Source organism: Egretta garzetta, unplaced genomic scaffold (assembly GCF_000687185.1).
Source record: "Egretta garzetta isolate BGI_Z169 unplaced genomic scaffold, ASM68718v1 scaffold320, whole genome shotgun sequence".
NCBI lineage: Eukaryota > Metazoa > Chordata > Aves > Pelecaniformes > Ardeidae > Egretta > Egretta garzetta.
In genome coordinates, this window is record NW_009258260.1 from 2,085,765 (window position 1) to 2,104,329 (window position 18,565).

Here is an 18,565-nt window from a genome sequence, read left to right on the forward strand (position 1 = left end):
AAAACTAGTTAATAGTAACACTCATTTTGGGGGGGACTGGGGACTCTGTCTTTAGCCTTGTTTATGGGATCTCATTGGATTTAAAAAAAAAAAACAACACACAACCCCCAAACAAACAAACCCCTAGAAAATAGAGGAGCTTGAGTATTTGCCCATACCTGTATTTTAATATCACTTCCTTGAAATTGTACACTCTGTGTTTCCAACAGAAGTAAGACATAGTTGCACCAGAATCCTTACTCGATGCTGCTCTGCTTGTACACAGATGCCACTGAAAGGAGAACTGCCATTAGTTTGTTTTCTGCTTAGTCACTAAGAAACATTAAAGCTTGTTTCTTCTTCAACCTCTGTAAATAAGAGGGGGGGCTGGGCCACAGAAGGGGACGTAATGACCCTCGTGCACAGCCCTGTGCCTGCCAGTGGCCCACTAGAAGAGTGCCCTGTGATGGAGACTCCACTCTTCAGAGAAATTAAGGGTGAATGAAGATGAGCGTATAATGAATGTAAGTGAAATAGTCCTGGCCTCTTAAACTCTTCTCCCTCCCACTGTGGCTATGGGCTGGTTTCAATTTCCTTCAGAGCATGGGAACTTTTGGAAAGCAGGCTCCTAGGGAATACAATGGCTGAGCCAACCCTGGCAACAGTTGCTTGTTTTTCTTTCTTTTTTTATTGGTTGACATGCCTCAATGACCTATGAATTTAACACAGCTCTGTGGATCATAGAATCATAGAATCGTTTAGGTTCGAAAAGATCAACAAGTCCAACCGTCGAGTCCCCATCCCTGGAGGTATTTAAAAAATGGGTAGAGGTGCTTAGGGACATGGTTTAGTGGTGGATCATCAGGTGTGATCAAATAAAATGAAAGTGGACAGTCTGTACACATCCAGTCCCAAAATGTACGGTGTGCTGTACACAGCACTGTAAGTCACCCTACGTAAGGTGGTGTTGTTCTTCAGGTCTTGTGAGTGGTTCTTTCCTGTACAAGTTTAATGGCTTTGTGCTTCAAGAGAAAGAAAAAAACAGTAAGTTACTGCTAGTAAAGCTTATGAGTACTCAATAATTGAAAGTTATTTCTAATCCAAAATTTTTCTGTGATTCTGTCAAGGAATGGTTAGTGAATGTAGATCACGGTAACAGAGTGGATCTGGGCTGTTTGCTTGTGACAGGGTAAACAGAGAATAAATCTGACACTTTCAAAGTACATCCTTGCACTTGTTTTCAGAAGAAATGGAAAACTGTGCACTAAAACTGTGAAAAGATAAGGGAGACTGGTAGTCACGTGAATGTGAGCTTCCACTGTGATTCTGTGCCTAAAAGCAAATGTGAGTTGGATTTATTTGCAGTGACTCCTGCAATGCTGCATCTAGCTCTCAAGTGCATTGAAAATAGGAGGGGATTCAGAAGAGCCATGAGAATAAGTCTGAAAAAAACACTTTTGCTAATAGATTTGAGAAGCTTAATCCCTACCCCAAAAGAAGATATGGGGTAACTTGCTCACAGTCCGAAAATAATTCACTAGGTGAAGATAAGATTAACCAATAGTCAACTAGAAGAACTATCCATAGCTAGGATGGATTTTTCCATCAGTGGTGACTTTTAATTTAAGAAGGTGAAATGTACTTTTTTTGGTTTTCTTTCCAAAAGGGAAATTTGGTCATTGCAGCTTTGGTTTTAAAGCAGGAGCTAAATTGCGGGATATCTGTAGCTTGTGCAACGTAGACTAGATTGGATGGTCATAATGAACTTCTCTGGACTGAAGAAGTGGCTGCAGTGAGATCAACATTTCTCTAATGGAAAGGCTTGTCAGACTTGGCACGTTTACAGGTAGCCTCAGGAGAGAGACAGTCCTCTCAGTGTGCAATGGAGTTGTTTTTGTGTTTATAGATAAGTCTGCCTGAATATGTTCTGGAATATGTGAAGTACTAAGTTTGCCTGCCTTATACTGCTAAATGAGGCTTTTGTTCAGGGCTGTTACCTTAGTGCTTTCCTAGCCTAGTGAGACTTTAGACTCACTGAAAGTGGAGTGTTGGTTTGTTTTATTTTGTTTTGGGTGTTTGGTGTTTTTTTTTTTTTATTATTATTTCTCCCTTACCAGATAAGTTTCAAGAATACTTGTAGTCTAAAGTAGTCTTTTTGTATAAAATCAAACTCCTCTCTGTGTGTTGTTCTTCTGGAGGCTGTTTTCTTTTTCTTTCTCCTGATGCTAAGCAGAATTTTAGATGAATTTGACCATAGAAATGCAACAATTTTTGCCAGGATGTTTAATGTTTGTTTTAATGTGCTAGTGTAGGATTAAAAAGTACTTTCATCCTAGCCTTACTAATATCTCCAAATTTGTTTTTGACCATGTCTAGAAACTTCATGGGAAAGTGGAAGTCAAGCTCTTCTGTCTTTGGGGAATAGCAGTTCAGATGGTCTTCAAGTGGGATGTAGAGATAGTGGTGTGGATTTGCTTGCTTGCAGACAGAGGAATGGTCTCATTGGCAATAGTTTGATGGTTAAGTGAGGCTTCTTAGCATAAAAGGGAAGTAGGTTGGGCAGCTTGCTTAGAGGCTTGTTTGGTTCTGGGACTGATTCTGGGATTTTGGTGATAATGGATACCAAGACTGAAGCTCAGTGGGAGGCATGTGTGCCTCTCTTAAAATGAGGTTACATCAGAATTGTATTACTCTAGTGGTGAGGTCAACTTGCTTGTGTTCTCAGCTGTTTTTTATTCATGGTTGCATGTCAAAATTATACAATGCAAATTGTCAGGTAACGTGGTTTTTGTGGTGTCTCAAAACAAAGGGAAAACACTAATAAAGCAAATGCAAAATTATTACTGTCATTAGCAAATGTTAAAAAATGTGCACACCGTTCTTCTGAGGTTGATTGACTATTTGCATGCTTAGTTATATGTGCAATCAAATAATTTCCTAATGATTAGCATTTTTGCTCTACTCTTGGGAGAACGTATAGCTCAATTTTCCTCCGCAGTTTGCTGAATGGCTCAAATTATTTGCAGTGTCCACACCTTGAAGACATAAATGTGAAGAGAAGGTGTGTTTTTAACAGGCTTCTATCATATAAATAACTCAGCTTAGTCCTGTTAAACATACTTTTTTTTCTGGAACATGACTTTATGTAGTTGGACTCTGGTCCATTTGTAAACAAGGTATGAGAATCACTTGGTTATGTGTCTTCAGGTAGTATCTGGTTCTTGCATAACTGTCTTCTGTAAAACTTCCTTGGATGAGGCTGAAGAGGTTTTTCTGCTTATGCTATTTTACAGGTTTCTGGTATATTTTGTGGCTTCAGATAAAGAATGCTAATATGTTGTTGGCTGGACTTATTAATTTTCTTAGTGATTAAATATAGTATACCCATAAATGCCTAAGATTATCCTCAGGCAAAGTGTTTGCCTGATGACTTATAATTAAACTTAGAAATGTGCATGTGTTAAAAATGAGTTGCTGTTTTCATCTCTTAAATGTCATGCTACAGTCTTAATTTATGCCTTTCTTTTAATATTTGATGGTAAGTTTTGTAACCCAGAGGTGGAACCTGCCTTAAATGCTGCCACGTTTTGTATGTTATAATGGTGATTGAGAGATGCTGTATTCATATAAATGGAAATGCCTTATTTTCCTCACTTTAAGGAAATTAATAGTGCCAGTAGAGTTAATATTGTCCCTGTTGTCTCCCAGTTCCATTGAGTGATCTCTTAATCACCAAGCCACGTACTGAGCGTGTAATAATTAGAGATCTAAGCAAACTAGTTTTCATACAAAGTAAGGAAAAGATAAGGTTAAAAAGCTTCAATCTGCTCACCTTTTTTTTTTTTTTTCTACTGATTAGATGAAGATTCAGAGCTGGCTCTTCATAAATGTCATAAGAGCTCAGTAGAAGTCTACAATTAATAAGAGGATTTCTTACAGCCCATTTGTCACTTCTAAAAAAGAACACTTTTAAATGCCAGCAAGGGTTTCTCAGACAAGCTGTAGCAGGTTTTATGCTCTAGAGAAATTCCATTTCTAAGTAAAACTTGGGTTATCTCGAGTTTGGATTCTTGGAGCTGTTAAACTGGCTGATTCAGGCACTAAAATAAAAGTGTCTGATACTGTAATGTTCCTGTCCTCCTCTTCCTGATTCCTTCTGTCTTATAACCACAAAAATGCTTAAATTCAGTGTAGCTCTTATCTATTATCTTATCTGTATACAGCATGTTTGAGAAAGTGCTTCCCTCCTTAAAAGCATGGCTTCGTAAATCAGGCTTGAAGATCGTGAGTTTTCTTTTGCTCTCATGGCAGACCAGTTCTTTTTTTCCCCTTGTACATTAGTGTTTGTCCTCACAAGCTCAGACTTCAGTCAGCTGAGGTATGTCTGTGTAAGCTGTAAGGTCTCTGGAACTGCAAGTGGCAACTTTACAGATCCAGGTTAGCTTTTCATTTTTCTCCTTGTCTCTTGCCAGAGTAATTGCAGAGAACTCCATTTCTTGAAAGTGGTGCAGTCATTGAATGCCGGTTTCAGATGATCAGTAAAAAGCGTGTGTTTCAGGGCTCGATGTGGCACAGCCAAGAAACCATAGCCTATCGACTTCAGTAGATGACATGCTCTCTAAGCGTTTTACTTTCATGATCTCAGAAATAGCTGAAATATAACTTGAAGCATACAGCTCAGAGGACATGTCTAACATGTTGCCCTGTTACACCTAAAGCTTTCATGCTTACTTTTCCCAGAAGGGTAGGGATGGTTGCATTTTTTTGTCTCCCTTCCTCACTGCCTTTTTACATTGCAATGCTCAGAATATTAGTGGACAGCAAATATGTATTCACCAGTGGTCAGACATAAAGACTTTCTTTTATTGATGGTAATAGAAGGTAACATTAACATGTTTTTTTAAAGGTGAACTGAGTCAGGGAGACTTTGCCCTCTGCTGTGTTACATGCACTTAAACACCTGACCTTGAAGTAGCACTTAGGTGTTTTTGTGGCCAAAGAGCTCTATTCTCAAGTACAGGTAGATGACAGACCATCATAGGAGGGGTGTGTGTGTGTAGGGTGGTGTTCAGGGAACTTTTGAACTGCAAGAAGCAGGAATCTCTTCTCTGGAAAATGGCAAAATGTGAGAATCTTGATGAGGTGGGGGCACTATTGGCATTAGTTTATTAAAAGACCCTCAGACTGAAGGTAAATCTGTTCTGACATTGTTTTGATGACAAGCATAGACATAATGAAAGGGTAGTAACCAACTAACATACTGCAGGAGTGTGCTAAAACTGGGTGGTTTTTAGTAAACATGCTGTAAGGTCATACAGTCAAAAGTGGCTCTTTGCCTCCTTTCTTCTTTCTTCCCCCACCCTAAACATAAATAGCCACTGATCTTATAGTAGAGGTGGGTTTAATGGTGAATGTCGAGTTTTGGAGTAGTACAAGTGCTCAAGGAGAGAATAGCAGCCATGTTCTTAAGATCTTTAGAAAGATTTAAAAAAAAAAAAAAAAGGTGTAAAAGAGGCCTTTATAGTATATTTAAACCTGGTTTTGGTAACACTTGAAAGTGACTTCTTCCTGTCTTAGCTATAGTCCAGCTGAGACACTGCCTTATACGACATTTGATTAGGACAGCCCCTAAAATAAGTGGCCAACATCTGTTAAGGAAAAAAATGGCATTGTTATTACTGCAAAATGAAAAATGGGGCTTTTACAGCAGAATAGTTTCTAGAGAACATGCTGAAGCTCTTTATTTGAATTTGAACAGGGGCATTGCTTTATAAAAATAAGGAGTTAAAGTAGATCAAGCTTAATCTTTGCTGTGAGTTTACTGCCCAATTTGAATCTTAAATGAACCATAGACAACTGTGTGGAATGTAGAACAGGTCAGGAAATTGAGGTGATGGTGGTGCTGCTGTTTGTGTTTGCTGGAGGACACTTTGGCCTTTTCCTGCAGGTCTAGTTATTGCAACTGGCAAAAAATCTACTGCACTGTAGTATTCCCAAAAAGGTACTCCAATTACAAGTTGGTGTTCTAGGCTGTGTCTTTGTGTCCAGCTAGCGGCCTGTATGAGGACTTGATCTGCTCTGTTACCTCCTGTGTTGTGGTCTTGCTACCTCTTAATTTAGTCTGTGCTAGGAGACTTGGATCTGGAAGGGGTTCTCCTGTCCTTATGAGTGGAGCAGGTTGCCTCCATACAACTGTAATGCCTTGTAATTGGCATCAGGCCTCATACAGGGAACAGTTTGGCCCATCCCATCCTAAATACTGGAAGCACACTCTTACATAAGCAAGCATAAAGTTACAGAGATGAACACATTTAGATACCAGCTATTCGTCATTGCTCTTTTGATGTTTGTTTGTTCTTCAAGATAAAATTACACATCCAGTATGAAGACAGTTGATGGCTGAAAATAAATCTGTTTGCTTAACCTTTTACCATTCTTTGTTGCAGCTCTCAAGTTCCACTTACAAATATAGGAGTGAGGAATTCAAGAGACAGTTTTCTCATCTGCCAGATTCTGAGAGACTCATAGTAGGTAAGACATAATCACACCAAAAGTGCTTGTCTTCTGGCTAGTAACTCCAGACTGCAGCAGTGCCAAGGTGTGTTTTTATGGCAAATTCTAACTACACCTGATATGTTTCTATTCTCCTGTCTCTGAATTAACATAAAATACCTGCAGGGAAAGTCAGGTCTGTACTCCTCTCCTGTTCTGCCTGCTTTGTGAAAAAAGATTCCTTTTGGGGGTTAAGAAGTGAAGGAGAGGATACAGAATCCTCCAGTTCATCTAGATACAGGAGGGGAGCCTCTTAATATCTCTTCCTGCCACTATTTTTTAGTGGCTTTTTAGACAAAACCCTTCTTGACAGAAGTGGAGATGTGACTGTCTGACAGCTGTTAGCTGACAAGTTGGAAAGAAAGATCACTATGCAGGGTCAGGGTGAGCACTGAGCGCATAAACTCAACATATGTGCATTGATGGGCTTGTGTGATGCAATTGTGAGAAGAACAGAGGTAGAGTTAAATCCTGAGAGCATTGAATTTGTTTTATGTTCTTTCCATCATGGATAACCAACTTGGTACCTCTTGCAGTGTCATAATTTATTTTCTGTCCTGTGGGTGTCAGAGTCTTCTCTTACTTTAAAGAGGCAACTAGTTATGGCTGAGTCAGTTTCCGTAGATGTGGGGGGAGGAAGGAATGATTCCATAGTTGTAATAGTTTGGTACTTAGATACAAAGGTAAAGGATGTTGCTTCAGTGATCCTGTTAAGTAGGTAGATTATCCTTAGCAGAAGATTTTCCCCTTGCTTTCTGGAACTAAGCCTAGACTTTTGCCCTAGGCACCTTGATTAATGTGACTTCTGGGATTGAGTGACACAGTGGGTGCTTGTAATTTAAAAGACTCTTTCAAAGACAAATGCCACCTATGAGGACATAAAATTTGGTATTTAAGTGTGTAATTTCCATCAGCCGTCATAGGAGATCATTGGAAAGCACAAACCAATCTTCATTTTATGCTGACTTAGTGTTGTGCACTTGGATGGATTTGTCAACATTGAGGGCAGATAAAAATGTTTTATGCACCATGCTGGTCTGTGCATTTTCAGTACTGCCTAGGCTAGTGCTGAGTGTGAAGTATGTTACCTGATGCTGTGCTGTGCAAATCTGTTAGTTCTGGGTTGGCTCATACCTTGAGTGGAGGTTTTCCACGATCCAGTATACCAGGATAGCTTATCCATAGACATGGGTGCAGGCGTAGAAGTACAGCTCAGCTGGAAGAGCAGAGTTGATGCGAAGTGCATGGGGTAGAAGGGGGGAGAAGCAAGTGAAGAAGAGTATCAAACTATGATGCATAACTTCTTGGCACTGAAATGTTCCTTTTGAGCTATGACTCCCTGTTTTGCTGCACCTCAAAAGCCAAAGGCAGCAAGCGTACCACCCTACCTCCTTTGCATGCAGCGGTGCACCTTACTTCCTCTTCTATCACTTGCCTTTCAGGTAAGCCTGCTGGTGCTGCCCGAGCATTGTGTAACAAGTACACTGTCTGAGAATTGTGTGTTTTTATACAAAAGTGGCATTGTGAGTGTTTCAACTTCATGTCTCATCTTATGCAACATTTAAGGAAGTGAATACTGAGAGGCTGTCAGTATGTGCTTGCAACATGCTGAGTTCCTTCTGGGTTAATGGAAGAGAAATTAGAACTTTCAGTTGCATAGAAACAGTTAAATCCCTGCGTCCTTTTCCAGCCTCAGAAGGAGGCAGTTATCGTCCAAAATGCCTTCTGCATTTTTAAAATACTTGACTTCAGTACTGAAGTAAAACAGAAGAAAAGGATATTACTTCAAAGCGTTGTTTTGATGTTTGTCTTTACACAGGATTGATGTAGAAAGCCGTGGAGCAAACTGTGAAGCACAGTTTCAACAAACAGACTGCCAAGGACTTGAAGAAAGGTTTAGTAATGGGTTAATCTCAACAATGTAGCACCTGCTCCACCAGAAGCAAAGTTATTACTTTATATACTTTTTTTTTTACCCCATGAAAAGCAGTGTTCCTTTGGAAGGACTTTTTGCATCCTCCAAGCGAAGAGCTCTTCCTTTGCTTGATGCAGAGAAACTTAGGGCTTTACAGTGCTCAGAGAAGAAATTACTTGCTGCTGTTCAAAAGAACTGTAACTGCTCCTGTTCTTAACTTTGCTGTCACAAAAAAACCCCCCGACTATTCCACTGTAATGAGCACTGTATATAAAAAATCATATGAAATATAATTATTTTCTTACAGTGAAAAAGAAATTACTTAGACTTTTGAAATGGGAGTTTAAAGGAGTGCCACTAACTTTAATTTATCTGAAAATGTTGTTTACAAGCAGCATTTTAAGTTACTGGATCTGAAAACTTAGATGGAGAAATGCTAATCTCTCCCTCTTGTTTTGATATTCTCTTTTGTGTAGGTAGGTCATGGTGTTGCTCATGACTTGCCCAGTGCTCCAGTATTTATAGGTCTGAATCCCTGTCCCTCCCCTCAATGTAGAAGTCAGATGCAAACTTCTTGGTAATGCTTTCCTCAAGTCCTTAATCTCAAACTCCTGCTGCATGACCTCTCCCTGCTCCCCCAGCATTTTGGTATCCGACTTCTCTTTAAACATGCACTTACAACTTACTGGTTTGGGTTTCTTGAAGTTTATGTAATTCTGTTTGCACTTATGTCTTCAAGGGCTTGTATACATGCCTCATGCTTCTTGCAAGAAACTTTCCTTCCACTTGATTATTTGAGGGGAAAACCCAAGAGAATTTTAAAAATCATAATAAAAGCTTCTGTAGACACAGACTTCCTTGAAGTTAGGATGGTGAGGGACTCCTGAACCTCTTGGTACTTGAGCAAGGACTGTATCCATCATCTTGTTATACACAAAATCAAGATTCTGTCTCAGACATTACCAGATACAATGCTCTTCAAAATAACAAAACTCTTCGATACCTGTAAAGCTAAATTCATTAACATCCTGCATGAATAGGTGCATTCTGGGTATTTTCTATACAAAAGGTAACCTTATTTAGGTTGGAGCTTCCAAAAGGGGTCTGTCTGTCTTAACTTGCTAGCAGTAGTACTTCTGAAAATTCCTTTTGTTTGAATCTTCAGGCTACGAAATTATGAAAGTTCTCTCAAAGAGGTTTTTAAAAAGTGCAACCAAATCCTCTGCTCTTGTTCTTAATTAGCAGGTGTCTGACGATGGGTAATTGCATTCTAGATGAAATCTGTTTCTCAGTAGGGATGTTTCAGCCAGAGGCAGTATCATAATAAAAATGACAGTCAGGTCTGAAAATATCCCCTGCCTGCAGAACTGGATAGCTTCAAGCTTCCTTTTAGTGTCTGTCTCTGCAGATCGTTTTAGCTAGTGATAGGATCTGTTTAGTGGAAAATTATTCTCTTACTACAACATATGAACTACTGTTATGTAGGAGTTGACAGTATAATCTGTTATACTAGAAAATATTTGTGTATTCTGCTGTTTAGGTGCTTTGAAGCTTGACTTATGAATACTTCTCCCAGGTGCTTGTACATGATCTTGCCTGATACCTCTTCTCTGAAAATATAGGATAATGCGCAGGGGGTTGATACCTGGAGTGCTGTCCTCATACAGATACTGCCATCAACTCTGGCACTGGAGTGTTCCCAGAGCAATGGTCTGGCTGCAACCAAGTACAAGTCTGCCTTCACAGGCTTTTGAAGACTGAAAGAAATAGCTTTTTATTTGTATTATAATACCCTTATCTCATTTTAAGTTAACAGGTTTGGGTCAGCTGAGCTGCAATAAGTGAGTAAACTTGCTCTTGCTCTCTATACATAGATTACGCCTGTGCACTCCAGAAGGATATCCTGCTGCAAGGACGCTTGTATCTCTCTGAAAACTGGCTCTGTTTCCACAGCAACATTTTCCGATGGGAGACCACAGTAAGATCTCTTTGCTTACTTGAATCCCACCTCTACTTTGTCCTGTACTATCAGGATAGGAGAGTCCCTCAAACAAATCTTATCCTGTCAATCTCATGCTAGTAACTTTGCACTGAGAAGAAAGAGCCTGCATCCCTGAGTGGAAATGCAGATCTGTTGTTCCATAAAATGAGAGTAGCATTGGAGACATCTGAATGCTGAAGTAAGCCTGCTCAGTAAGTCATCCAGCATAGAAAGGAGTTCAGGAGTTATGCTAAAGTTGGTCCTTTAAATTTCTGGATGACTGTTTGCCTCTCTTTACCAAGGAGAGTTGCTTTATTAAGGGATGTAACATGTAATGGTCTCCTGAAAGACTAGGAGTATGATACAGTATATGGTGTTGCCCTGTTCAAGAACGCTGCAGCATTGAACCTTAACTTGGTTTAGTCTCACATGTAAATATTGACATCTAAGAAGAGCTGAAGATAATCTATAAATGACCTCTGCAAGTTCTTATATTGTGGTCCATAGCTTTCGAACAGTGGAAGCAAAAGTAGATATTTGCGACATGTTGGCTCTCTATTTCTGTCAAATTAGATTAATGAGTTAAAACTTTTCATTCAAGTGATTGTTGCATCTGCTGTAGAAATAGCATGAGGCAGTGAATGAGAAAGGGAAGGTAACCTAGTTAATAGGTGATGGAGATGTGTCAAAATGTTCTGCAGCTGTTAGGCTGCTCATACCTTAAGTTAGTATCTTAAATTCTACTATGTGTGCTCTGAAGTACACAGGACGGATAAAAAATGGCTCATGTGCTTAAGATAAAGAGGGGGTGTAGAAATGCTTAACTGAAAACAAAGCTTAATTTCATCAGATGGATTTGATAATGAACGTGTCTTATTGTAGACTTGAGATGGAAAAAAAAAATCCCTTTGAAATGACACCCTTGAATAGATAAACTATGCAGACTGATTTTTCAGCCAAAACAGCGTACATTCTGGTAACTTGTTCCTGCTTGCCTAGTAGAGTGATATCTTAAGCAACATCCTAAGGCAATCTGAGCTCATCAGCTACAATGGTAGAGCCGAGTTTTGGGTTCTCCTTAGAAGGCTGCGTTGATGCAGACAGAGTAAGTGGGGGACCTTCCGCACACACAGGAAAAAGCAAGAGAAAGGAAGAACATACAGTTGGATCTAAGCTGAACAGCAGCACAGCCTTATCTTCAAGGGAAAGGGGTAGGCTGAGTGGAAACGGCTTGTTGCAGCCAATCAGACCATACTCTTCTAAACAGAAGCATTTCAAGTACTAATATGCAAGGCAAACACACTAAAGCAGGAAGATTTCCTTGCAGTGTCCGGACTGCAAATAAACCTCTGTGAAAGTGGACTAGATTGCAAACTTCTGTGAGATGACATAGACAAGATAGTCTGTTACCTGATCTATGTCCTGCCTTATGTATAGCATACTGATTGGGATTGGCTTTCAGGTCTGTGGTTTGTATGTGGCTGGGATTGTGCCCTTCATCCTCAAGTGTTGCTGGAGGAGTGAAAGGAAAGATGAAAAAACTATTTACTTCCTTAGTCCTAGTGTGAAAGAAGAGGAAATTACTCTTAAAGTCATCTTAACTTGCATCTGCTTTAGAATGCTTGCTGTTAAGTTTAGCAAGCAGAGACAGTAATTGCCTTTGTGATCTCAACTGAATTGCATCCCGGGATTTGGGGTTAGTTTGAGTTTCTCTTGCATGTTCTGTGACTTTGTAAATTTTTAGTCTTAACAGTTATTTTTAATATGTCTTATTAAATCTGTTTCTACTTAGATTTCTATTGCCTTGAAGGATATCACTTTCATGACAAAGGAGAAGACTGCTCGGCTCATTCCAAATGCCATACAAATAGCAACAAAAGGAGAGAAGGTGAAAATATGAATTTAAATACATTTTTTTTTTCCCCAAATGATAATATCCAGGGCAGAGCACTTGTTGTAGTTTTAAATTTGCATAAGTAACTTCCCTGTTGAATCTTTTAATGCGATTAGGATTAGAGGGCAGACTTGGTGGTTTGGTCTCTGCGTATTGGCTTGATAATTCAACTTTAGTTTGACTGCAGAATCCCCTATTAGTCTTGATGCAGTAAACAGAATGTAAGGGCGTTTTTGTCCCACTGATTCTCAAAGGAAAGTAATTTGAAAACTAAAACTTCAGAATGAAGTATGAATTCAGAATGTACGTCCTTGAGTTTGGTATTTTTGCCATCTTACTGGATTTTGAAGTGTCCCTGGAAGAAAATTGCTGAAAACAAAAGGACTGTGATGTCATGGTTTTTGAGTCATGGAGAAATCTACCCACAGAACATGCAATTTTATGTGCTGGGAAATGTACTTTTGGGGTGTGTATTTGGAAAAACTGAAAAGCATGTTCTTATGTGCAACAAAATGTTCTTATATACTTCTTCTGTAAATGCCTTGAAAATAATAATTCTTGGACAGATACAGAAAATAGCTTTCCAGGGTGAATCTGGAGCTGTTGTGAAGGGACTATGATTCCTCATACTTGTCTGTTCCCTCTTAATTTACTAAATACTAACCTTCATAATTGAGGAAGATAAACCTCTTTTCTCTGCTAGCAAACTTTCAAATGGGAAAGATTTTAATACTGCGAATGATGCATCTAATTTGATCTCCTATTTTAATTATTTTAATTTCACATCTTCTCACATGAAAAGATTAGTAAAAGGAATATGTGGCGGAAGGATGAAAAGGGCTGTGGCCTGTGAGACATAAGCATATGCCTCTCTGATTTGTTCCACCTCCTGTGTGGAAGTGGGAGAAAGATTTAACTGTGCATTTAGTTGAGGGGGGACTTCTTCCTTTATGCCAAAGGTTCAAATGATTGCAATTGGATGCCCAGAAGAGCAAGTGTCTTTATATACTATGTGGATATCGGGGAGCTAACTCCTTTAAAGTGATATTAAAATTGATAAAAAGTGTGGAGTGTGAGGAATATGAGCCCAGGTTTGTTGAGTGTGAGAGGAGCATGCCATTGCTGAAAATCTTAGCATATTCAAGATACAAGAAAGCATTCTGTTTTTCTTGAAAATACCTTCAAGTGAACTTTTCATACCTTGTTGTTCCTGCAGTTTTTCTTCACGTCATTCAGTGCAAGAGACCGAAGCTACCTCAGCATCTTCCGCTTATGGCAGAACGTGTTGCTGGATAAGGTAAGCTTCTGCTGGTACCTGTGGTTAAGTAACAAAATAATCTTCTTCTAATGTAAGCAGATGTGTCTTTGGAGGATAAAAGACTTTCCTTAAGAAGTTAGCTTTTCCTTTCTGACACTGATGTTCTCCTTCGGCTCCTCATACTTTAGGTACCAGATAAACATCTCGTCCTTTCCTTCTCATACTGCCATCTACAACTTTGCTGTCGATGGAGCATTTTGTCTTTCAAGATAGATTGCATGCTTCTCTTTACTACCAACTCAAGCAGATACTACTAAATTGGCATGCATTTGCTTCACATTTTCTGTGGCTAATTCGCAATCAAAAAGGCAAGAGGCTTTTTCAGTGAAAGCTTTTTTCTTTAAGGAAAAAGCTAAAAGTCACCTTCTCAGATAAGTTAGCTGAACCTTTGCCAACCAACTCATTACAACTCCCCTGACCTTGAATAAATGCAACAAAGGCAGGCTGCATGATATAGAAGTGTATTTTGGCAACTTCTTCTAGTTAGCTTGATTTATACTGCAATTTGTGGACACTTAAGCTGATATTCTTTCTAAAAATGTACCTACACTTTTGCAGAACATCACTGTAAGTCACGCAATTTCTGTAAACCAATTCCTTCCTGTTTATGGCTCTCATTGTTTAAATATTTCAACACAGTTGCGATTGAACACCAAAATATCCATATATAACTGCACTACAATGGTCCCCAAAGGCTTAAAACTGTTGTACTACTTACATGTAGTACCCACCCAAGTTTTTAGTTAGATGAATTTTAGGGCAGACTAGAGGCACTTTTTGCCAAACAAAAGCTGAAAATAAAGGAAAGTGCTGTTTAAAGCAAAACTAATGTTTCCTGCAAATCTCTTATCCCTCATATCAAATACTATTTAACCATAACATCATAACCATCTTGTTTTGAATCCAGACACAGCACTGCAAAAACCGCAGTGTACTATGTCATCTTTTGACTGGAATGTGCAACTGGACCTACCTTTGTTTTCTTTTGTTAGGCAAAGTTTGTCAGGAATGGTAGTTGACTTACTCAGTTTGTGGTGCTGTAGAGTGACTGTATGGGTATTCAGGTATACAAACCTATCCAAGGGGCTGGAACAGAGGCAACAAGCTTTGTGCTGTTCAGGATTAGTTTTTCCCATGTGTTTCGACGCTTTCCCACTGAAATGAGTGTCACATTAGGAACAATTTTTCACTTCAGAGCAGTAACTGAAGGATAGATGTGAATGTAGAAGGCATGGACTACATGCAAGATGAGATGAATTAACCAGCAAGTTTTAGGGACCAGTGTGAGAGTCCAAGTAGCTTGGGAACTCTCCATATTCTCTCTGTCTAATCTTGTTACTGGCTTGCTTGCATCCTCACTGAAGTATGTTGAAAGAGAGAAGTCCGTTATGTGAATTTCTGCTTGGAGTTCATTTGTAAAATGGAGCATTGCTATGAGGTAGGGCCTTTTAGTGCGGTGTGTTTAGAGCTACTTCTTGAACCAGGATTTTTATTAGGTTAAGCTCCTGCTTCTGCAATGTAGTAGTGACTTCTGATTCTCGGCTAGAATGAGTTTGAATCTCCTTAGCCTGCTTGATGGTTCTTTACTGCTTAATCAAACTACATCAAGCTATAGAGGGGCACTGGGGAGGTGAAAGTAGAAACTGATGTTGCTAAAGCTGGATCCAGTGACCCTGCTACAATGACAGCTGTCCACTGACCTGTTGCTAAAAGAAAGCTCTTGGTGCATCCAAGCAGTTCTGCTTTCTCTCCCCAGCCCCCCATGGCAGGGACAGCATACATTTGAAAGGGATCTCGTACATCTGAGGCTCTGGCATGGTATGCAGTGCCCTGAGTATGTGAAGCCTGGTGTTTCTGGGCTCCAGTGGTGAAGGAGATCTGTCAGAATTTGTAAGGATTGTGACAAAAAAACCAAATCTCACTTTGGAACCAGTTCCAAATGGAGCTGGTTTTAATGTTTCCTCTGCAAATAGCTAAGTATTTTAAAGCCTATGGATAATTTAGTTATCTGGAGTACATCTGCTGGACCTGGAAACGAAATCCAACTGTTAAATTATGAAATAAAGTCCTTTTGGTGTTGTCAGAAGTATAACAATGCAGCTCTCACAGTGCTGGTTTGTGCCACCTGATGGTAGATAATCCCTAATTTGCAGGATTTGGATCTAGGGGATCAGAATTGCATTTGCTTCAAATCATGTTTGTGCAGAGGTCACTTTCAGTCACCAGCTCTGGCCTCTTCAGTGCTTCCTGGGCGTAGATTTCGTGTTACGAGGTCTCACCTCTGAAGAGCAACCTATCTGCTTTACCTGATATACCTTAAGCTTTCACCCTCTGCAGAACTTCTCGGTAGGGTCAGCATGCCCTTTCCCAGATCTCCATCTTGTGGCCATTCTGCCTTGCACTTCTTGAGTACTGCATGTCCTAGACAGTTGAACAGGTAGCCTTTTGTAAAGTCTGCCTTTCTATTAGAATGGACTTGCTCTTTACCTTGCATTGTGTCAGAAACAGTAAATGGTTACATGCTAAGCTTACTTAGGCCATCAAGATGCTCTCCCCCAACTTTGTGTTGCTGTTCTGATAAGACTCCTGGTCCCCTTACGTTGTAATTATCTAGCTTACAGCTGTAGATCTCACTCAGAGTACAATACTGTGCATTTGGCACCCTTCAACAACTTCTGTTCCTCTGGGAATCAGTGGGTATCTTCCTCTTAAGATGGTCCTTTCTTCGGCTATTCTTTTAAAATGTTGATGTAAAGACTTTTTTCTTTCCAGGAAAATTCTCCTTCCCCCCCCCCCCCCCATTCCTATTGCAAAATGTGCTCTGAGTGAGTCTCTCAGGCTTTTACCTTGGCATTGTTTTTTTTAAATTCTCACAGTTGCAGGGGAAGCATCATGGAAAATAAGGAGTCTTTAATGTCTGGAAGAGACATGACACCGGTCTTGATAAAACAGATAGCTGCTTCCACATCCACTGAGGCTTTCAATAATACATCAGTTTATAAAATCAGCCAAAATTCCTGTTTTGTGACAAACTTTCCAGATTGGTAAAACAAGTTTACTAACAGCTGCTATTGACAGCAAGAGCAATGACGTTTATACTTCTGCTTTATTTTCCTAAAGTTTATGGGTGTCAAATATCCTTCCAGTTTAAGGGAGAAGGAACAAATTAAAATCTAATTAGGCAGGTCATTCAAATCCCGAACAAACACAGTGCTCCTTATTTCTAATGGAACAAGATCTTAACTTAATCAGTCTCAATTCCCATGAGTCCTCTTCCTTAGAGTTGGATTTATTTTCCTATTGTTCTTCTTATGCTTTGCTGGGTAGAGATTTCCACCTGTCTCCGGAGGCGTTCTCACAGGTAAGTCTAGAGGTGTGAGAAGGGCGCAGAATTTCTGACGCGCTTGTACTGCTTGTGGCAATTTTCTACCAGGACAGCAGTACTGCTTTCCCTGGCAGCTTCTTAGGGAAGGTTGTGAAGGAGATGTTTATTTGCACCTTTGTGTGCAAGGAGGGGCGTTTGAGAGATGAAAGGGGGCTTGGGTTGATTCTGACCTTTGTGTTTGGGCAGTTAGAGAGGGGCAGTTTGCTGTTTTCCCTTGCGAATGAGCAATCAGACAGAATTCCACAACAGAGGTGCCTGGTGGGGGGATTGTCTCTGGAGTAAACCTGTACAGTGTGTCTTGTTCTTATTTCTGTGTCTGTCCATAGGGGGTAAAAATCAGCGGCTTTGCTCCTGTCAGTGGTATTCTGTTAGTATTGCTTGTACCATGCCACCACTTTGTCTAGCATGAATCTAAGTATTGATGTTTTATGTTCCTATTTGAAAAGACAAAAACGTGTCCCAGCTGCTTCTTGTAGCCTTTGGTTTTGTATACAGAGAGATCTGATGAAAAACCCAGCATCGACCATTGCCTTGAGTGGATGAAGTAATTCATGTTTAGATGCAGCCTTTCAAGCTTCAGAGCTTCTCAAACCATCCTCTTAGAAGCAGAAGTCTGACCCAGAAAATTTGTGCCCTTCTTTGCCTTCAGAACTAATCCTTTCTGATACAGTAAAGCAAGTCTGGTTTGATCTTGGGCTGTGACCATTAACAACTTATTATATCTAGCTGAGCTAGGAATAATTGAGCAGAGTGCAAGAATCCTGTTTTAGAAGCAGAAGTTGGTAACATCGACTTCACAAAACCACAGGAAACGGCTTTATAGATTCCTAAAAGGCATAACTTAGTTTCTCTGCTTTCCTCAAGCCATTGAGCTCTCTGTCCAAGGGCAGTCTGATTTGCCCACAGACTGGTGCAGAACGTGCTAGTGAATTTAATTAGTGACATTAGCTATTTCCCAGTTATTTTCTTATGACTGGAAATAAAGGCACTGGCAATACTGGGCAAAAGAAGTGAAAGCGGCTTTGTTTCCGTCCTTTAATTTCTGGTTGAAAGGTACGCTACCTAAAGATACACCTCAGCCATATTTTGAAACTGTGTAATGCCTCCTCTTGTTTTTAGCCATTTAATGAAAACAGCTGTAGGTAGTTGTTTGTGGTTATGAGTTTACTGCTCCCAAGTCCAGCGTGCCTGGGGGAAAGCAAGGCAGCTCTACGTTGATGCGTGTATGGTTTAGCACTATGTTGCTTGGAGGAGCAAACCCCCGTGGCAGAGGGAGGCTGGCGTTAGCTGTTACGACCCCTTGCTTTTATGGGTGTGTGCCTTGTATTTTAACGCTTACTTTGTCCTCGGTAGGATTAAATACCTTGAAATTGATCCCTAGCAATAGGACGGCGGTGCCAGCCGCTTCTGGAAAAGCCTGAAACCTTGTGGGAGAATCCCCCCGAGGAAAAAAAAAAAAAAACCTTTTGGAGAGCGCCCTGACCGGGCCTGGGTTTGCCCAGACCCTCGCACGCTTCCCCCCCTCGCCCCGACCGGGGGGG

At 40.1% G+C, this 18,565-nt stretch overlaps 1 protein-coding gene across 1 annotated transcript in view; it reads left to right on the plus strand.

The window, feature by feature from the left end:
- Positions 1-18,565, plus strand: part of GRAMD1C (GRAM domain containing 1C) — a 54,001-nt gene that overhangs the window by 11,407 nt on the left and 24,029 nt on the right. The window contains exons 2-5 of the mRNA XM_035892617.1: positions 6,426-6,510; positions 10,321-10,424; positions 12,220-12,315; positions 13,538-13,618. Of these exons, the coding sequence (XP_035748510.1) occupies positions 6,426-6,510; positions 10,321-10,424; positions 12,220-12,315; positions 13,538-13,618 (366 nt within the window). The remainder of the gene's footprint in view (positions 1-6,425; positions 6,511-10,320; positions 10,425-12,219; positions 12,316-13,537; positions 13,619-18,565) is intronic.